Source organism: Salmo trutta, chromosome 14, assembly GCF_901001165.1.
Source record: "Salmo trutta chromosome 14, fSalTru1.1, whole genome shotgun sequence".
NCBI lineage: Eukaryota > Metazoa > Chordata > Actinopteri > Salmoniformes > Salmonidae > Salmo > Salmo trutta.
Window position 1 is genome coordinate 50160062 of NC_042970.1, and position 20851 is coordinate 50180912.

Sequence of the window (20851 nt, forward strand, 5' to 3'; positions counted from 1 at the left end):
CGTGAAAGCAAAGAACACATCACAGAAGGGACGTTGTCATCAAATAGTATTTATATAGTTCCCAAGGACTGAGTACTCTTCTGTGGATCAGTAAATACTGCAGCATAAAGTACCAGCACCTCATTGCAAGAAATAAAACTGTGCCTGTTCATTACCCACAGTAAGTCCATCATAAACACAATAAAAAATGTTACATCATATCAACAACAACTGCTCCCTCCCTCCATCACTCTCTCTCACCAGTGGGAAGACATGGGAGATCTTGCCGTCCGGGGGCAGCTTTGCTCCAAAGCCGTAGGCAGGGAACATCTTGTCACTGTCGTAGTCCTGGATGATCTCCCCCACAGCCTTCAGGGCCATTGCGTAGGCATTCATCTGGTAGGGACTCATGTAGTGCAGAGAGGTGGGCTGGGATGGGTTACCTGGAACACAGCAACAGAGCATTGGTTATTTTGTTATATATATTTTGTACCTTTATTTAGAAAGGGAAGTCATATTGAGACCCAGGTCTCGTTTTCAAATGAGCCCTACAACACAACACACAAAATACAAAACACACACATCAAGTACAAAAAAGGCATAGGCCAAACAGGCAACGTTTCACAATATCATACTACTTGTCTTAGAATGCATGTTGAATACATTGATCTAGATAAGTGCTATGCTATTGACCTATTGACCTACAGCCACAAGGCCGTGGGTTAAATTCCATCAGCATCCACCGACAAGTAGCTACAGCATTGCCGTATCTAACGTTCAATTGATAGCAAAATATTGCTGCCAATATTTGGCCCTGCTTTGACAAATGTTAAAGTAAGATTATTTTGAAAGAAGTTTGGGGAAACTAGTCCTTTAGTAGAGCCCTTCGACTCGTATAAGTGATTCTGCCACACTTACCATTAGACGCTGTGAAATCGATGGCCACTGTGAAGTTGAGTTGCGTCCTGGGGAGACAATGATGAATTACATTGAATAACCCAAACTTTACCAGACAAAAACATAATAAAGACTAAAAAGGACATTGTCTGTTTAAACAATGCAAAACAATTTCAGACATGAAAGCTAGGCTGAGCGAGCCATCAATGGCTCATCAACATTATTAAGAGTAGCCTCTAATGTTAATGGGACGTCACAAAGATTTGGCTCACCCTCCCCGGATGAAGTCTACAAACGTGTATTCTGACTCCACTTTAAAGGACAGCAGTGTGACCTTCAGGGGAGGGAGAGAGGAGGAGAAAGAGAGGGGGGAGAAATAGGGAGAGAGGGGAGAGAAACAGTGAGAGAGAGATAAAGAGGGGGGAGGATATAAGGAAAGGGATATAAGCAGAAACAGGAAGAGGGCAAGTGAAAGAGAGAGAGGGAAGAGAAAGAGATGGCCAAAGCAAAACCTTTAATGCATATGACATGTCACATTGGCAATGAATCCTATCTATAAAACATATGGTAGATGGACAATGGAAAGCTCAACCGGTACTTACTGTCCCTGAATTGATGTATTTCTTCTTCTTGCCTTTCTTTTTATGGTTTAGAACCTGGACAAAAAGAGGGGAAAACGTGTACATTGAAAAGATGACTAGTTTGATTTCACCACATAGTTTGCTGTGTGAAAGTGTGGTATGGAAAGAAACTGACCGTATGGAACATGTCATATTCTAAGAGATAGAGGACGGATGAAAAATAACATTATTTTCATAGCGGGGATATCTAAGTGAAGTCGTAAGAATTGGAAAATGTGAAGCTTCAATGGGTAGGTAAATTACAAAAATGTCTAATTATTTAAGATACAATATGTTTTCTGATGTCTTATTTGAGTAACAGCTGTGTGCTGTGTACATGTGTACTTAAATTAAATATTAGTAGGTAAAAAATCTCCTACATAGAGAGTCAACATAATATAACCCATATTATAAAGCATTATAAAGGCTCAAACATGCTTTTAAAAAGTAATAAAGCATTTTTTTTTCAATGTCTTTTTAACCAAAAATATGTATTTTCAACTTTTTTTTAATGTCTTGTGCTCGTTGGGTTATACCTGCAGGCTGTAGCCCTTTCCTGCAGTCAAATGACCTAGTGGAATGTTATTAATATTTTTCATAATTTCATAATTAATCCCCCCAAAAAATTGTTTGCCAAAAATCCTGTGATTCTATGTGAAACAGTTTTGTTATATTTCAGTCTTCTGTGATGTACAGTATATGAAGTGTAATATTGGGATGCAAACTCAACATTTAATACATTTCAACTCTATATCTGACATAGTATAGGTGTCTTCTTTTTTTAAGCCCAGAACCATGTGTGTGAGCTGTATACTTTAGTTTCAAAGCAGATTTGTTTAAGACCACCAAGAAACACTCTGTGTGACCCTGACTTAGTCCACTGCAATAATTTTAGTCCACTGCAATAATTATTTTTTCTTTTTTACCTCATAGACGTTGAACTGGCTCTGGCCTCTGGAGAATTCTCTGTAGCTGGTGGTGAACTCGCCAATGAAGTCATGACTGTGGGAATAGTTACGAGAGTAACACCTGCAGCATCTGAAAGAGTATTATACTAAAGGAAACACCAACTCCGTCCCCTCTCTGTACATCTAAATATCATCACCTAAAGCCAAATAGGACCTGCCCGCTATCAATCTGCGTGTGATATTTAGAGAGGAAGCCTTGTGGGCACATTAGTAGCCACCATCAGTGAAGAAGGAGAGAGGGAAAGAGGACAGACAGATGCGGGGAGAGATGGAGGGAGGCAGTTAACACTCATATTCATAAACCCTCTCCCTTCAGATATTACCGCCAACCTTTTAAAGTTCCGGTCAGTGAATTATGGTTGTGTGTGCTTATGGTTGAGAGTCCCTCTCATCCCCCCATCCCAATGTCACTGGTCTAATAAGGTGATGAAGATTCCCCTCCAGAGAAAGAACGAGGGATGACATTTGAGGGAGACTTGGAGCATCTGAGGCTGTCTGGAGATTGTAAATGAAATTAATGAGTGAAGAAACAAGGGGGAGGGGGGAAGCGAGAAGAGAGGAGAGAGAGAAAATTACCTTCCATCTCTGTCCCAATCATACACGTCCACCTTGACTGTCCTGGAGAAAGGGAAGATACGAGAGAACGATGAGAATCGAAGAGAGGGTGTGTGTGTGTGTGCATGTGCATGTGTATGTGGGTTTGTGTGTGTGTGTGTGTGAGAGAGATAAAGTGAAAAAGAGAGAAATGAAAGATAGTATACTACAGAAGCTTGAACAACAGTAATAACACTGGAAATACACATGTCATATACAGCGGATGGGTCTAATCCTGAATGCTGATTGGTTGAAACCGCATTCCAGTGAAAACTAAAATGGATGAATGGAACATTTCTTTTGATCTTTTCTGCGGCATGACTATGGATGAATGGGAAAAAGAGATGGCAAAAATACCCAGGCATGCAGATGTTGAGGATACTGCATTGAATGACCTAGAGAAAAGCCACAACGAAAAAAACACAGTTAAAAATACAAACTGGGCTATGCGTTGCTTCGAGGGCTGGCTAGCAAAGAAGAAAAAAACGTTGCTGACTTCAAATCTGTCACTAAGGAAGAGTTTAACATCCTTCTCTGACAGTTTTATGAAAATGTACGAAATGGGAAGGGGGAGCAGTACAGCATAAGTAGCTACCTGGGATTCCGTAGTGGGCTCAACCGGTTTCTAAATGACCCACCCATCGGTGGCAGCTGGTGCCTTATGAAGGACACTGAATTTACCACCTCAAATCATGTATTTCTGGGCAACATCAAACAGCTAAGAAAGCAAGGAAAAAATATCACAAACAGCCACCCTCCCATTACCGATAAGGACATGGCCCAGCTCCAAAACTCCCAGGCTCTGAATCCCGGTACACCAAGGGGTCTGGTCCAGAAAGTGTGGTTTGACCTCCAGTTACATACAACAGACAACTAAAGCCCAACTCATTCCTCCTAAAAACAGACAAGAACGGTCTAAGGTATGTTGTTCATAGCCTGTTTGTGTTATTTCTAAGTTAGCCTCATAATTAGGCTACTGGAAAACAATATTATAACAATGCATTCTCTCTCTCAGATACGCCACTCTCGCATATAACGAGGCCACAAAGAATTATCTGGCCCAAGGGACACACCCGTGCCAATATACACAACAAACACCGGCATTATCACACAAGTCAGCTGTGGTGGATAACAAAGAGAATATATGGTTTCATTGATTAAAATCAGCTCAAATGAATGTCATGGATTGTCTTTCTTTTGTCTGAACAGTGTCCTGACAAGAGAGCACAATTTTTCTGCCATGCAAAGTCAGGCATCATAAACTCATTGTTATGGATGTATCCAAATATATCTTCACTAGAAAACAGCTTAAACAAATGCAAATGCAGCTACTTTGCTGTTATTCTGTCTGCACTTTTGACATGACTGTAAATTAGCCGTAGATGGCTAGCTAGCAAGCAAAGGAAAAGAACGTTGCCAGTCGGTATGGCAATGGAACATTTAGAACGAACGACTGGGTTGCGTCTATAGATACAGAACAAAAAGAATGAACGACTGGGTCACGTCTCTAGCAACCCTAGATTCGTGTCGGGACTATATCTTGTGGAAGGATGAAATAGTACGAATAAATTAATCAAAATAACGTTTAAGGAAAATACGTCGATCATTATTTGATGATCCTCTCAGGCCTAACAACACCCATGCCAATATATCCAACAAACACCGGCTTCCCGGGCATTATTACTTATATGTAACCACATGTTTGGGAAAGAGAAGGAGAGAGGGAGGCAAACACAGTATGTCCCTTGAGAAATATGAGGTGATGATCAATATAAATAGCCTTATGGATTTACCCTGTCAAAATGGTCATGTATTTGGGACACATCCTACATGGAATTGATTAACAATATAATACGATTAATTGAGATTTGCATTCTGCATAAATCAGTAATATTGTGTGTTTGTGTGCATGTATGCATGTGTGTGTGCGTGTAATAACCAAAGATAAACAAAACGTTGTGGAACCTCCATGTTGATCCCAATAACACCAGCGCTGGCCTTTGAGACAATATGGCCGACTGCTGGCATTATTCTGACCACCACAGAGCATCATGGGTACTGTAGTACATCATGCTACAGCAACATTCCATAGTCCTTAGTATTGAGCACAGATAGTGACAAAACCACAAATCATTGGCTACTTAGTCCCACAGCCTTGCCAATGGCTCAGTTGTACGGAAGGCATAATGGGAACTCCCCCAGATGTCACACCAAACTCATTTAGCAATCAGAAAAAAACTCCCTGGTTTTACTGAATATAGAGTACCTGCTACAGTATCCGTAAGTTGCTTTGACTAAAAGCTTCTGCTCAATGACCGAATGTAACAGTAAGGACAATGTACAGGAAATCTACAGAAAACCACATGAAACTAACAAAATATACTGAACAAAAATATAAACAACATGTAAAGTGTTGGTCCCATGTTTCATGAGCTGAAATAAAAGATCCCAGAACTTTACCATTAGCACAAAAAGCTTATTTCTCTCAAAAGTTGTGCACAAATTTGTTTACATTCATGCTAGTGAGCATTTCTCCTTTGCCAAGACAATCCATCCACCTGACAGGTGTGGCATATCAAGAAGCTGATTAAACAGCATGATCATTACACAGGTGTACCTTGTGCTGGGGACAATAAAAGGCCACTAGAATGCGCAGTTTTGTCACACAACACAATGCCACATGTCTCAAGTTTTGAGGGAGCATGCAATTGGCACGCTGACTGCAGGAATGTCCACCAGAGCTGTTGCCAGATCATTTTATGTTAATTTCTCTACCATAAGCCACCTCCAATGTTGTTTTAGAGAATTTGGCAGTACGTCTAACCGGCCTCACAACCGCAGACCATGTGTAACCACGCCAGACCAGGACCTTCACATCCGGCTTTTTCTCCAGCGGGATGGTCTGAGACCAGCCACACGGACATGTGATGAAACTGTGGGTTTGCACAACATAAGAATTTCTGCACAAACTGTTAGAAACTGTCTCAGGGATGCTCATCTGCATGCTCGTCATCCTCACCAGGGTCTTGAACTGACTGCAGTTTGGCGTCATAACCAACTTCAGTGTGCAAATGCTCACATTCTATGGCCACTGGCAGGCTGGAGAAGTGTGCTCTTCACGGATTAATCACGGTTTCAACTGTACCGGGCAGATGGCAGACAGCGTGTATGGGCGAGCGGTTTGCTGATGTCAACTTTGTGAAAAGAGTGCCCCACGGTGGCGGTAGTGTTATGGTATAAGCTACGCACAATGAACACAATTGCATTTTATCAATGGCAATTTGAATGCACAGAGATACCGTGAAGAGATCCTGAGGTCCATTGTCGTACCATTCAGCCGCCGCCATCACCGCATGTTTCAGCATGATAATGCACTGCCCCATGTCACAAGAATCTGTACACAATTTCTGGAAGTGTCCCGGTTCTTCCATGGCCTGCTTACTCACCAGACATGTCACCCCATTGAGCATGTTTGGGATGCTCTAGATAAACATGTACGACAGGGTGTTCCAGATCCAATATCAAGCAACTTTGAACAGCCATTGAAGAGGAGTGGGTCAACATTCCATGGGTCACAATGAACAGCCTGATCAACTCTATGTGAAGGAGATGTGTCGCGCTGCATGAGACAAATGGTCACTCCAGATACTAACTGGTTTTATGTTCCACGCCTCTACCTTTTTTAAGGTATCTGTGACTAACAGATGCATATCTGTATTCCTAGCCATGTGAAAGCCTAATGAATGTATTTCAATTGACTGATTTCCTTGTATGAACTGTAACGCAGTAAAATCTTTGAAATTGTAGAATGTTGCATTAATATTTTTGTTCAGTGTAGCTCATGTGGTCATCCCTTTACCCTGGGTACTAAGTGACCTTTGATCTCTTGGCTGTCTGCGTCACTCACCTGTCATAGTCTCCGTTACAGAGGGCTCGCACGGGGATGGTGAAGGGCTGCCACACAGGATTCAGAGTATTCTTTACCACCTCTGTCTTATGGCAGATGGTGAACCTACGGTACACAGCACACACAAGGAGCTCTGAATACAGATACTGTACAGGGATGGAACCTAGGCCTTAGAAGTATCAACCACAAATACCAAAGAAGATGGTGAACCTACGGAAATAGAATTACCCATAAGGGTGCAGTCGAATGGCCCGTGGTCTGAGGGGCTTTTCCCCCTGTTCTAGTAATTGTATTTATATGGTCCCCATTTCAACACAGTACACACAAGGACCACTAAGTACAGGGATGAAAAGGCATAGCCCTAGAAGTATAAGCCACAAATACCAAATAAATGAAAGTCTTTGTTTTCTCCAAAATACTTGTTGTGACAGATTCATTCATTTGGGTTGAGGCATATATGTGGATCTACATAACAGACAATGTGGGAAGTGAACTCATCTTGACACACACACACACACACACACACACACACAAACACACACACACACACACACACACAAACACTCACGTTCCGTCTTCATTACTGCGGTAGAAGACCAGGAATGGGTCTGACTTGCCGAAGAAGTCTTTCTTGTCCAGCTTGTTGGCACACAGCTGCATGGTAGCAATGTCCTGAGAGAAAAGACAAGTCTCAATGTCAAAGCAAGGTGGTGGTTTTAGGTCACCATAGTGACATAAGTAATATAAATTACATGTAACTAATATGTCAGTTTAAATGACATATATTGGAACTACAATGTCACTGTTAAATGTCACTATTTTGAAATATTCTAATGTTGCATTTATATATTTCTCTGACCAAGTATGTGAAAGTATGGTTCTTGTTTGGGGATGGTTTAGAGGTTGAATTATTACAACCTTTAAATAAGATAAAGAATAACTATACAAGCTTTAATGGTAAAAGTCGTTAATAAGTATGGTATGCGTATGGAGCTGCAATAATATTTCACAGGAAAACCTCTGAGAAAGCAAAAACAACAGACTCATTTGGTTGAGTAAATATCTCCCGAGGAGGAGCAGCCCACCCATATAAATAGAACATTTACTTGAATGGGGATTCCCGTTCTAGTAATTCTATTTCTATGAGCTCGACATCCTTTAGAAATCACACCTTTTGAAGATCTGAGCAAGGTGGCAGAATAAACACAACATGTCATCTGCCTTGCAGCATGCCCCTTCCACTGTATTTCTGTAATGAACGATATAATGAACTATGTTCTCCATGTCTTAGAGCAACGGTCTGCAACTTTTTCTAGCATGACAGCTACTTAAATTCTTTTGGCAGAAAACAGTGCACTAATTTCTCTTTTACACTAAAGACCTGCAAGCTTTTCTAGCATGAGAGCTAAAATTAAACATGTCTCAAGCTACTTATTTTTTCTAGCTTTCAAATAGGCACATTCTTTTCTTCTCCCCTGCAAGAATGTGCCTATTTGAAAGCTAGAAAAAATAAGTAGCTCGAGACATGTTTAGTTTTTAGCTCTCATGCTAGAAAAGGTTGCAGGTACTTACTGTAAAATAAACATTTCTGCACTGTCTTCTGCCAATATACCTGGTCAAATAATGGTTAATAAACAACTCTAGAGTAGAGGGAGCTATACAATTTGTGATTTCATATTTTCCCAAATTATGTTTTCTCAGTTTTATTTGTCAATTTTTTTGTGTGCGTGTGTGGGGGGAGAGATAGAGACAGACAGAGACAGGGAGAGGGAAACAGCAAGAGAGAGACAGAGAGGGATAGAGAGAGAGAGACAGAAAGAGACAGAGAGAGGGAGACAGCAAGAGAGAGAGAGAGGGACGGACAGAGAGAGGGTGAGTATATTAACGGAACAGAGAGATAGAGATACAATTATTCATACCTCTGAGGGGAATTGTCAATGTCGTTATTCACAGATCGGATGCATATTTATTTTAATATTGTAGTCTTCATTTCTCTGTCAGAATGATAATTTATCAATGCCTGCGTCCCAAATGGCACCCTATTCCCTGCCTTGCAAAAGTATTCATCCCCCTTGGAGTTTTTTCTATTTTGTTGCATTACAAACTGTAATTTAAATGGATTTTTTGGGGGACTTTATGTCATGGACATACACAAAATAGTGACATTAAAAAATAACTTTAAAAAAATTATAAAATAAACGGAAAGTGGTGCGGGCATATGTATTCACACCCTTTGCTATGAAGCCCCTGAATAAGATCTGGTGCAACCAATTACCTTCAGAAGTCACATAATTAGTTAAATAAAGTCCACCCCCGTGTGCAATCTAAGTGTCTCAGATGATCTGTCACATGATCTCAGTATATATACACCTGTTCTGAAAGGCCCCAGAGTCTGCAACACCACTAAGCAAGGGGCACCATGAAGACCAAGGAACTCTCCAAACAGGTCAGGGACAAAGTTGTGGAGAAGTACAGATCAGGGTTGGGTTATAAAAAAATATCCGAAACTTTGAACATCCCACGGAGCACAATTAAATCCATTATTAAAAATGGAAAGAATATGGCACCACAACAAACCTGCCAAGAGAGGGCCGCCCACCAAAACTCATGGACCAGGCAAGGAGGGCATTAATCAGATAGATAACAAAGAGACCAAAGATAACCCTGAAGGAGCTGCAAAGCTCCCCAGCGGAGATTGGAGTATCTGTCCATAGGACCACTTTAAGCCATACACTCCACAGAGCTGGGCTTTACAGAAGAGTGGCCAGATAAAAGCCATTGCTTAAAGAAAAAAATAAGCAAACACGTTTGGTGTTCGCCAAAAGGCATGTTTGAGACTCCCCAAACATATGGAAGAAGGTACTCTGGTCAGATGAGACTAAAATATAGTTTTTTGGCCATCAAGGAAAACGCTATGTCTGGCGCAAACCCAACACCTCTCATCACCCGAGAACACCATCCCCACAGTGAAGCCTGGTGGTGGCAGCATCATGCTGTGGGGATGTTTTTCATCGGCAGGGACTGGGAAACTGGTCAGAATTGAAGGAATGATGGATGGCGCTAAATACAGGGAAATTATTGAGGGATTTGAGACTGAGACGGAGGTTCACCTTCCAGCATGACAATGACCCTAAGCATACTGCTAAAGCAAGACTCGAGTGGTTTAAGGGGAAACATTTAAATGTCTTGGAATGGCCTAATCAAAGCCCAGACCTCAATCCAATTGAGAATCTGTGGTATGACTTAAATATTGCTGTACACCAGCGGAACCCATCCAACTTGAAGGAGCTGGAGCAGTTTTGCCTTGAAGAAGGGGCAGTGGCTAGATGTGCCAAGCTTATAGAGACATACCCCAAGAGACTTGCAGCTGTAATTGCTGCAAAAGGGGGCTCTACAAAGTTTTGACATTGGGGGGTGAATAGTTATACACGCTCAAGTTTTAATTTTTATTTTATTTCTTGTTTGTATATTCCCTATGTTGAATGGATGAGAATATGTGTGTGTGTGTTGTGTGTGATACTGACCCTGCAATTACTCAGTTCCTCAGCGGTGAATATGATGTTCCCACACTTTTTCCCTGGGATCCCACTAGAGAGAGAGAGAAAGAAAAAGAAAGTACTGGGTTAGGGTCCTTTGTCAGTATTTTGTGTACATAATTTGCTTTTTAAATGCTGAATTAATTATTAGTGTGCCTCTTTGTATGCATTCATGTGAACATTGCATGGAAGGTCAAGACCTTGAGTGAAATAGACACACATACGCAAGCATGCACACACACATACGCAAGCATGCACACACACACACACACACACACACACACACACACACACACACACTCCTCATGTTGACAGATAGAGGTCTAGAGGTCAGTCCTGATAGCTTTATTAACTTGCCTTCAGACTCCAAATCAACAGATCTGAGAACAGTCCATCACTTCACATTAGCACTCCACACATTGAAACCAGTGGCAGAGGACTGACTTTAGATCAGATGTTGGGATGACAAAATACTTTTTCATAGAAACAGACAGGGGCTGTTCAGGGAGACTTTTCTTCACCTCCACACTTTTTCTACTTTCCAAATACCACCATATTCCCTTTATAGTGCATTACATTTGACCACAGCCAATTGAGCACATAAATAGGGAATAGGGTGTAATTTGGAACGCATCCATAGATGAGTCATTTTCACCAGGGGACACATTACCATTCAATCCAAGCAAACACATTTCTTTTAGGGCCGATTGGAGTGTCTATCAAATTATGTATGAGGCAATCAGGGTAATTGTAATGGAATTAGATTTAAAAATGGAGGCCAGACGGACTGATGTTAAGAGGGGAATACCTATTTAACAAGGGGAGGGCTTTTTAATTTTGGGTACCACTATCGATACATTTGCTGTGAGTGATGCTTTCAGAATAGCTTAAATAGATGTGTATCAATGCTAGAGAGAGGAAAAAAGCATTAGGGTTCTCTTCCCAAGTAGAAGATTGATAGAAACAAAAAACAGAGAAACATTTCATGTAAATTATTATTCACAGGCTGATTCTTATAAGAGAATATTACAGATGGTCAAATCCAGCATGTCATACAGTGATTTATTCCATCCAGTAGACATTGCACTAAGGCTGGTAAGCATGGCTATAGGATGATTAACATTATTGCTGTGAGTTTTAAGGGTGTAATCATAAACACCCGTGCCACATACACACACCCTGAAGTGCTCACAACAGCCTGAGGTGGTATGTGCACCGGTGACAATTTACTCTACTCACACACACACACACACACACACCTGTCGGGTTTGACAGTCTCTTCACAAGGCTATTTACAATGCTTACAATGCCTTTTTATACCTTTACCCCAGCATTCCATGTACTCAGATCTTCTCTATTCTCCTCTACGCCACTGTGACAGCCTGATTACTTCACAAGGGCACACACAGAGCTTGTTTCTGTCAGAAAAGACACCCTAATACCCTCGGTTCTGGTAAACACACACGTACGCATGTACACACACGTACGCACGTACACGCACAAACACAGAGACACTCAGACACACACAGATACAGGCACGTGCACAGATAGGAGTCTAACTGTGCCGAGCAAATGCCCCTTTGCCCTCCCACTCGCCAAGTGCCCTTTTGGGTGGTGATATAGTTTATGGTGGCCGTTAAAAGCCAAGCTGCAGCATCATGAACTAACTATAGACGATGGAATGATTTCTTACTGAGACATGTTTAGCAAATAGGCGTGAGGGGGGAAAAAGCATGTACAACTTCCTCCAGATCAGAGACTGAAATAAAAGACTTGACTTACTTATTAGATTATAAGGTTCATGCTCTACAACATTCGCAGAGTACGACCCTGCCTCACACAGGAAGCGGCGCAGGTCCTAATCCAGGCACTTGTCATCTCCCGTCTGGATTACTGCAACTCGCTGTTGGCTGGGCTCCCTGCCTGTGCCATTAAACCCCTACAACTCATCCAGAACGCCGCAGCCCGTCTGGTGTTCAACCTTCCCAAGTTCTCTCACGTCACCCCGCTCCTCCGCTCTCTCCACTGGCTTCCAGTTGAAGCTCGCATCCACTACAAGACCATGGTGCTTGCCTACGGAGCTGTGAGGGGAACGGCACCTCCGTACCTTCAGGCTCTGATCAGGCCCTACACCCAAACAAGGGCACTGCGTTCATCCACCTCTGGCCTGCTCGCCTCCCTACCTCTGAGGAAGCACAGTTCCCGCTCAGCCCAGTCAAAACTGTTCGCTGCTCTGGCACCCCAATGGTGGAACAAGCTCCCTCACGACGCCAGGACAGCGGAGTCAATCACCACCTTCCGGAGACACCTGAAACCCCACCTCTTTAAGGAATACCTGGGATAGGATAAAGTAATCCTTCTAACCCCCCCCTTAATAGATTTAGATGCACTATTGTAAAGTGGTTGTTCCACTGGATATCATAAGGTGAATGCACCAATTTGTAAGTCGCTCTGGATAAGAGCGTCTGCTAAATGACTTAAATGTAAATGTAATGGCAGCTTCACCTGTGAGATGCATAATTTTTCTGCCACATCACTGAACCACGCCATATTGAAGCTTATGATTGGTTTAGTAAGGGTCCGGGACCAAGGCGGTTGGATTCACGTTTGTAAAGAAACACCTCTCATGATTAGAGTGGAGCGCAGTAATGGCAGACTGAACCCCCAGTGTCCAGTCTGGAGTGTGAAGCCACAAGCTCTGGTGGTCGGCTACTGCGTAGCAACCTTGCGGTACCAAAAGCCCTGGTCATCCCTAGAAAGCCTATGTAAATTCAGATCGCCAAAAGGGCAAATCAACTTTGATCCCCACAGTGAATTATTTTAAAGTTCGCTACAAATCAAGATATTTAATTAAATAGAGATCCATTCTGACTACTACATTTGTCATCACACAGGACCGCATGCTGACACAGACCAATTACAGGCGGGCAGGCTAGGAGCTGGTTGACTTTCTCAGGCAGGATGAAAACGACTAAATCGATCATGATCCTTTGCTAGTTACGGCCACTTTCACCAATTTCTTGGTGCCATTCAACCCCATTCAGCAATATGCCCACTTCAAATTCAAATATACTGAACAAAAATATATACGTACCATGTAGTTTTGGCCCCATGTTTCATGAGCTGAAATAAAAGTTCCCAAAAATGTTCCATGTGCACAAAAAGTTTCTCTGAAATTATGTTAGTGAGCATTTCTCCTTTGCCAAGATAATCCATCCAATTGACAGGTGTGGCATATCAAGAAGCTGATTAAACAGTATGATCATTACACAGGAGTAAGATGGCGCCGGAGAAGAGGGCAGACGTTTTATGTGCCCACAACCAATTGTGTTTTTTGTTTGTTTATTTGCAACTTATTTTTTTACTTATTATGTAGATAATGTTGCCGCTACCATCTGTTATGAACGAAAATAACTTCTGGACATCAGGACTGCGATTACTAATCACGGACTGGCAGAATCCATTTTTCTTTTAACAAGTCTGACAAGGCCGACACGAACGATATACTGCTTTTTCGGTAACAGGCCCAGATCCCTGTGATTTGCGTGAAGAGGAGGCAGAGGAAAAGTGGCCGGAGGGCGGGCTGCTTTCTGAGAATTCGCAGGCGATCGAATAAACCCCAACTGCCTTCCATTCTGCTAGCAAATGTGCAATCTTTGGACAATAAAATAGATGGCCTACGTGGAAGATTAAACTACCAACGGGACATTCAAAACTGTAATATCTTATGCTTCACGGAGACGTGGCTGAACGACGACAACATGATAAACTGTAGACCACACTACCTGCCTAGCGAGTTGTCATCAGTATTTTTTGTAGCTGTTTAACAACCACCACAGCCAGAGGCTGGCACTAAGACAGCATTGAATGAGCTGTATTCTGCCATAAGCAAACAAGAAAACGCTCACCCAGAGGCGGTGCTCCTAGTAGACGGGACTTTAATGCAGGGGAGCTTAAATCCGTTTTACCAAATTTCTATCAGCATGTTAAATGTGCAACCAAAGGAAAAAAACTCTGGAAAACCTTTACTCCACACATAGAGACGCATACAAAGCTATTTGGCAAATCTGACCATAATTATATCCTCCTGATTCCGGCTTACAAGCAACATTTTAAGCAGGAAGCACCAGTGAATACAAAAATAAAAAAGTAGTCAGAAGAAGCAGATGCTAAACTACAGGACTGTTTTGCTAGCACAGACTGGTATATGTTCTGGGATTCCTCCAATAGCATTGAGGAGTACACCACATCAGTCATTGACTTGTACGTACATACCCCAACCAGAAGCCATGGTTTACAGGCAACGTCCGCACTAAGCTAAAGGTTAGAGCTGCTGCTTTCAAGGAGCAGGACTCTAATCCGTACGTACATACCCGAACCATCAAACAGGCAAAGCATCAATACAGGACTAAGATCAAATCATACTACACCAGCTCTGATGCTTGTCAGATGTGGCAGGTCTTGCAAACTATTACAGACTACAAAGGGAAGCATAGCCGAGAGCTGCCCAGTGACATGAGCCTACCAGATGAGCTAAACTACTTCTATGCTCGCTTCAAGGCAAATAAAACTGAATCATACATGACAGCACCAGCTGTTCTGGAAGACTGTGTCATCACGCTCTCCGCAGCCGATGTGAGTAAGACCTTTAACCTGTCTGGGCTAGGGGGCAGTATTTTCACGGGCGGATAAAACACGTACCCGATTTAAACTGGTTACTACTCTTTCCCAGAAACGAGAATATGCATATTATTAGTAGATTTGGATAGAAAACACTCTGAAGTTTCTAAAACTGTTTAAATGGTGTCTGTGAGTATAACAAAACTCATATGGCAGGCAAAAACCTGAGAAAATTCCAAGCAGGAAGTGGCCTGTCTGCGAATTTGTAGTTCTCCATTTGCTTCTCTATCGAAGCTACAGTGCCCGTGGGGTTATGTAGCACTTTCTAAGGCTTCCATTGGCTCTCTAAAGCGTTCAGAAAGCAGATTGAGGCGTCTCCTGTCTCTGGGCAGAGTACAGGAGCACAGTTTGTCAGTGGACTGCCAGGTGACTAAGAGATTGGAAATGCGCATTAACGAGACCTCACCATTTTTTCTCTTCCTTTTTGAATGAATACAGCATTGTCTGGTTGGAATATTATCGCTATTTTACGAGAAAATACCATAAAATTTGATTTTCAACAGCGTTTGACATGCTTCTAAGTACAGTAATGGAACATTTATTTATTTTTGTCTGGAAATGCACTTGCGCGTTACCCTTTGCATAGTGACCTGAACGCACGAACAAAACGGAGGTATTTGCACATAACTATGGATTATTTGGAACAAAAACAACATTTGTTGTGGAAGTAGCAGTCCTGGGAGTGCATTCTGATGAAGAACAGCAAAGGTAATCCAATTTTTCTAATACTAATTCTGAGTTTAGTGAGCCCCGAACTTGGCGGGTGTCAAATTAGCTAGCCGTGATGGCTGAGCTATGTACTCAGAATATTGAAAAATGTGCTTTCGCCGAAAAGCTATTTTAAAATCTGACATAGCGATTGCATAAAGGAGTCTGTATCTATAATTCTTAAAATAATTGTTATGTATTTTGTCAACGTTTATCATGAGTAATTTAGTAAATTCACCGGAAGTTTTCGGTGGGAATACAATTTCTGAACATCACACGCCAATGTAAAAAGCAGTTTTTTTTATATAAATATGAACTTGATTGAACAAAACATGCATGTATTGTATAACATAATGTCCTAGGAGTGTCATCTGATGAAGATCATCAAAGGTTAGTGCTGCATTTAGCTGTGTTTTGGGTTTTGTGACATATATGCTTGCTTGAGAAATGGCTGTGTGGTTATTTGTGTCTATGTACTCTCCCAACATAATCTAATGTTTTGCTTTCCCTGTAAAGCCTTTTTGAAATCGGACAATGTGGTTAGATTAACGAGAGTCTTATCTTTCAAATGGTGTAAAATAGTCGTATGTTTGAAATATTGAAATTATAGCATTTTTTAGATGTTGTATTTCGCGCCACGCTCTTCCACTGGCTGTTGAATAGAGTGGGACGCTAACGTCCCACCTTGCCCAGACAGGTTAAACAGGTCAACATTCACAAGGCCGCAGGGCCAGATGGATTACCAGGACGTGTACTACGAGCATGTGTCTTCACTGACATCTTAAACCTCTCCCTGTCCGAGTCTGACCACCATAGTGCCTGTGCCCAAGAGCACTAAGGTAACCTGCCTAAATGACTACCGACCTGTAGCACTCACGTCCGTAGCCATGAAGTGCTTCGAAAGGCTGGTCATGGCTCACATCAACACCATTATCCCAGAAACCCTAGACCCACTCCAATTTGCATACCGCCCCAACAGATCCACAGATGATGCAATCTCTATTGCACTCCACACTGCCCTTTCCCACCTGGACAAAAGGAACACCTATGTGAGAATGCTATTCAGTGACTACAGCTCAGCGTTCAACACCATAGTGCCCTCAAAGTTCATCAATAAGCTAAGGACCCTGGGTCTAAACACCTCCCTCTGCAACTGGATCCTGGACATCCTAACCGGCCACCCCCAGGTGTTAAGGGAAGGTAACAACACATCCGCCACGCTGATCCTCAACATGGGGACCCCTCAGGGGTGCATGCTCAGTCCCCTCCTGTACTCCCTGTTCACTCATGACTGCATGGCCAGGCAAGACCCCAACACCATCATTAAGTTTGCCGATGATACAACAGTGGCAGGCCTGATCACCGGCAATGACGAGACAGTCTACAGGGAGGAGGTCAGAGACCTGGCCGTGTGGTGCCAGGACAACAACCTCTCCCTCAACATGATCAAGACAAAGGAGATGATTGTGGACTACAGGAAAAAGAGGAACGAGCACCTCCCCATTCTCATCGACGGGGCTGCAGTGGAGCAGGTTGAGAGCTTCAAGTTCCTTGGTGTCCACATCACCAACAAACTAACATGGTCCAAGCACACCAAGACAGTCATGAAGAGGGCACAACAAAACCTATTCCCCCTCAGGAGACTGAAAAGATTTGTCATGGGTCCTCAAAAGGTTCTAGTCATAGACTGTTCTCTCTGCTACCGCACGGCAAGTGGTACCGGAGCGTTCAGTCTAGGTCCAAGAGGCATCTAAACAGCTTCTACCCCCAAGCAATGAGACTCCTGAACACCTAATCAAATGGCTACACAGACTATTTACATTGCCCCCCCATCAATTGATTTACACAACATGCCTACCACTTTGAAGATGCAAAATATTTTTGGGTGTGAAACAAACAATAAGACAAAAATACTGAAAACTTGAGCTTGCATAACTATTCACCCCCCCCCCCCCTTCCCCCCCAAAAAAAGTCAATACTTTGTAGAGCCACCTTTTGCAGCAATTACAACTGCAAGTCTCTTGGGTTATGTCTCTATAAGCTTGGCAAATTAAGCCACTGGGATTTTTGCCCGTTCTTCAAGGCAAAACTGCTCCAGCTCCTTCAAGTTGGATGGGTTCTGCTGGTGTACAGCAATATTTAAGTCATACCACAGATTCTCAATTGGATTGAGGTCTGGGCTTTGACTAGTCCATTCCAAGACATTTAAATGTTTCCCCTTAAACCACTTGAGTGTTGCTTTAGCAGTATGCTTAGGGTCATTGTCATACTGGAAGTTGAACCTCCATCTCAGACTCAAATCTCTGAAAGACTGAAACAGGTTTCCCTCAATAATTTCCCTGTATTTAGCGCCATCCTTCATTCCTTCAATTCTGACCAGTTTCCCAGTCCCTGCCGATGAAAAACATCCCCACAGCATGATACTGCCACCACCATGCGTCACTTCACAGATGGTATTCTCGGGGTGATGAGAGGTGTTGGGTTTGCACCAGACATAGCGTTTTCCTTGATGGCCAAAAAGCTCAATTTTAGTCTCATCTGACCAGAGTACCTTCTGCCATATGTTTGGGGAGTCTCCCACATGCCTTTTGGCGAACACCAAACGTGTTTGCTTATTTTTTCTTTGAGCAATGGCTTTTTTCTGGCCACTTTTCCATAAAGCCCAGCTCTAGTGTACGGCTTAAAGTGGTCCTATGAACAGATACTTCAATCTCCGCTGTGGAACTTTGCAGCTCCTTCAGGGTTATCTTTGGTCTCTTTGTTGCCTTTCTGATTAATGACCTCCTTGCCTGGTCTGTGAGTTCTGGTGGGCGACCCTCTCTTGGCAGGTTTGTTGTGGTGCCATATTCTTTCCATTTTTCAATAACGGATTTAATGGTGCTCCATGGGATGTTCAAAGTTTCAGATATTTTTATAACCCAACCCTGATCTGTACTTCTCCACAACTTTGTCGCTGATCTGTTTGGAGAGCTCTTTGGTCTTCATGGTGCCCCTTGCTTAGTGGTGTTGCATACTCTGAGGCCTTTCAGAACAGGTATATATATACTGCGATCATGTGACACTTAGATTGCACACAGGTGGACTTTATTTGACAAATTATGTCTGAAGGTAATTGGTTGCACCAGATCTTATTTAGGGGCTTCATAGCAAAGGGGTGAACACATACGCACCACTTTTCAGTTTACATTTTTTTAACATTTTTTTTTTAAATAAACATTTTTCATTTCACCTCACCAATTTGGACTATTTTGTGTACGTCCATTACATGAAATCAAAATCAAAATCTATTTAAATTACAGATTATAATGCAACAAAATAGGAAAAACGCCAAGGGCGATGAATACTTTTGCAAGGCACTGTACATGTACATATTACCTCAACTAACCGGTGCCCCCGCACATTGACTCTGTGCCGGTACACCCCAAGGGCGATGAATACTTTTGCAAGGCACTGTACATGTACATATTACCTCAACTAACCGGTGCCCCCGCACATTGACTCTGTGCCGGTACACCCCTGTATATAGTCTCACTATTGTTATTTTACTGCTGCTCTTTAATTACTTGTTACTTTTTTATTTCTTATTATTATCTCTATTGTTTAAAACTGCATTGTTGGTTAGGAGCTCATAAGTAAGCATTTCACCGTTGTATTCGGTGCATGTGACTAATAAAATTTGATTTCATTTGACAGGTGTACCTTGTGCTGTGAACAATAAAACTCCACTCTTAAATGTGCAGTTTTGTCACACAACACAATGCCACTGATGTCTCAAGTTTTGAGGGAGCGTGCAATTGGCATGCTAACTGCAGGAATGTCCACCAGAGCTGTTACCAAAGAATTGAATGTTCATTTCTCTACCATAAGCCGCCTCCAACGTTGTTTTAGAGAATTTGGTAGTACGTCCAACCGGCCGAACAACCGCAGACTATGTGTATGGTGTCGTGTGGGCGAGCGGTTTGTTGAACAGAGTGCCCATGGTGGTGGTGGGATTATGATATGGGCAGGCATCAGCTACGAAAAATAGCATTTTACCGATGGCAATTTGAATGCCCAGAGATACCGTGACAAGATCCTGAGGCCTATTGTTGTGCTATTCCACCGCCGCCATCACCAGGTAATGTTTCAGCATGGCCCCATGTCGCAAGGATCTTTTACACAATTCCTGGAAGCTGAAAATGTCCCAGTTCTTCCATGGCCTGCAAACTCACCTGACATGTCCTCAATTGAACATGTTTGGGATGCTCTGGATTTACGTGTACGACAGCTTGTTACAGTTCCCGCCAATGTCCAGCAACTTCGCACAGCCATTGAAGAGGAGTGGGACAACATTCCACAATCAACAGCCTGATCAACTCTATGCGAAGGAGATGTGTCACGCTGCATGAGGCAATTGTTGGCCACACCAAATACTGACTGGCCATCGGGAGTTTTCCATAGCACTGGCGTCATCCACTTATTCCTATCTATTGCTCTTAATGTTGATGGACTGAACAGGCACGTTTGTTTTCCGCTGATCATACTTTAGTAATTCAATTGCCAAAAGTTCAGCATGGCAAATTGTAGCGGTGTTTTGTACACATAATCGTCAACAAATGAATTTGCTGTCACTACTGTCTCTGTCACAGAATGCTTACTTATGACAGCATGTGATAATATAGCTTTGTTTTTTTAATCCACCACTTGCATTAGCCTAGCCCCAGATCCATAGTCTACATTATTCACGTTGTTTGGTCATTGGCAATTTAGCACTAGGTTCATTAGGCTGTAACAATGAAAAGGCAGCATTAAGTAGGAATTATTTGTCTCACTGTATTATATACATTATTTTGCCCAAAAAGATTGTGAACCCAAATGTGTAACTGTGGGTAACCTATTTGGTCTTTCCCAATAGCTGATGTAAGTCATTAGAACAATTCTCAATGGGCTAAAAATATAGACTAATTAGTGTGGTTATCTCAG

General features: G+C 42.4%; 2 protein-coding genes across 2 annotated transcripts in view; both read right to left on the reverse strand.

Annotated features, from left to right (window-relative positions):
- Positions 1–2501, reverse strand: part of LOC115208331 (copine-9-like) — a 37829-nt gene extending 35328 nt beyond the window's left edge. Inside the window, exons 1-5 of the mRNA XM_029776286.1 lie at positions 2423–2501; positions 1479–1532; positions 1149–1210; positions 898–944; positions 241–422 (exon numbers count right to left, since the gene is read on the reverse strand). Of these exons, the coding sequence (XP_029632146.1) occupies positions 241–390 (150 nt within the window). The 5' untranslated portion in view covers positions 391–422; positions 898–944; positions 1149–1210; positions 1479–1532; positions 2423–2501. The remainder of the gene's footprint in view (positions 1–240; positions 423–897; positions 945–1148; positions 1211–1478; positions 1533–2422) is intronic.
- LOC115147830 (copine-9-like) overlaps positions 2405–20851 on the reverse strand; it is an 85835-nt gene continuing 67388 nt past the window's right edge. Inside the window, exons 5-9 of the mRNA XM_029690109.1 lie at positions 10490–10553; positions 7534–7637; positions 6966–7070; positions 3041–3082; positions 2405–2498 (exon numbers count right to left, since the gene is read on the reverse strand). Coding sequence (XP_029545969.1) covers positions 2405–2498; positions 3041–3082; positions 6966–7070; positions 7534–7637; positions 10490–10553 — 409 coding nt within the window. The remainder of the gene's footprint in view (positions 2499–3040; positions 3083–6965; positions 7071–7533; positions 7638–10489; positions 10554–20851) is intronic.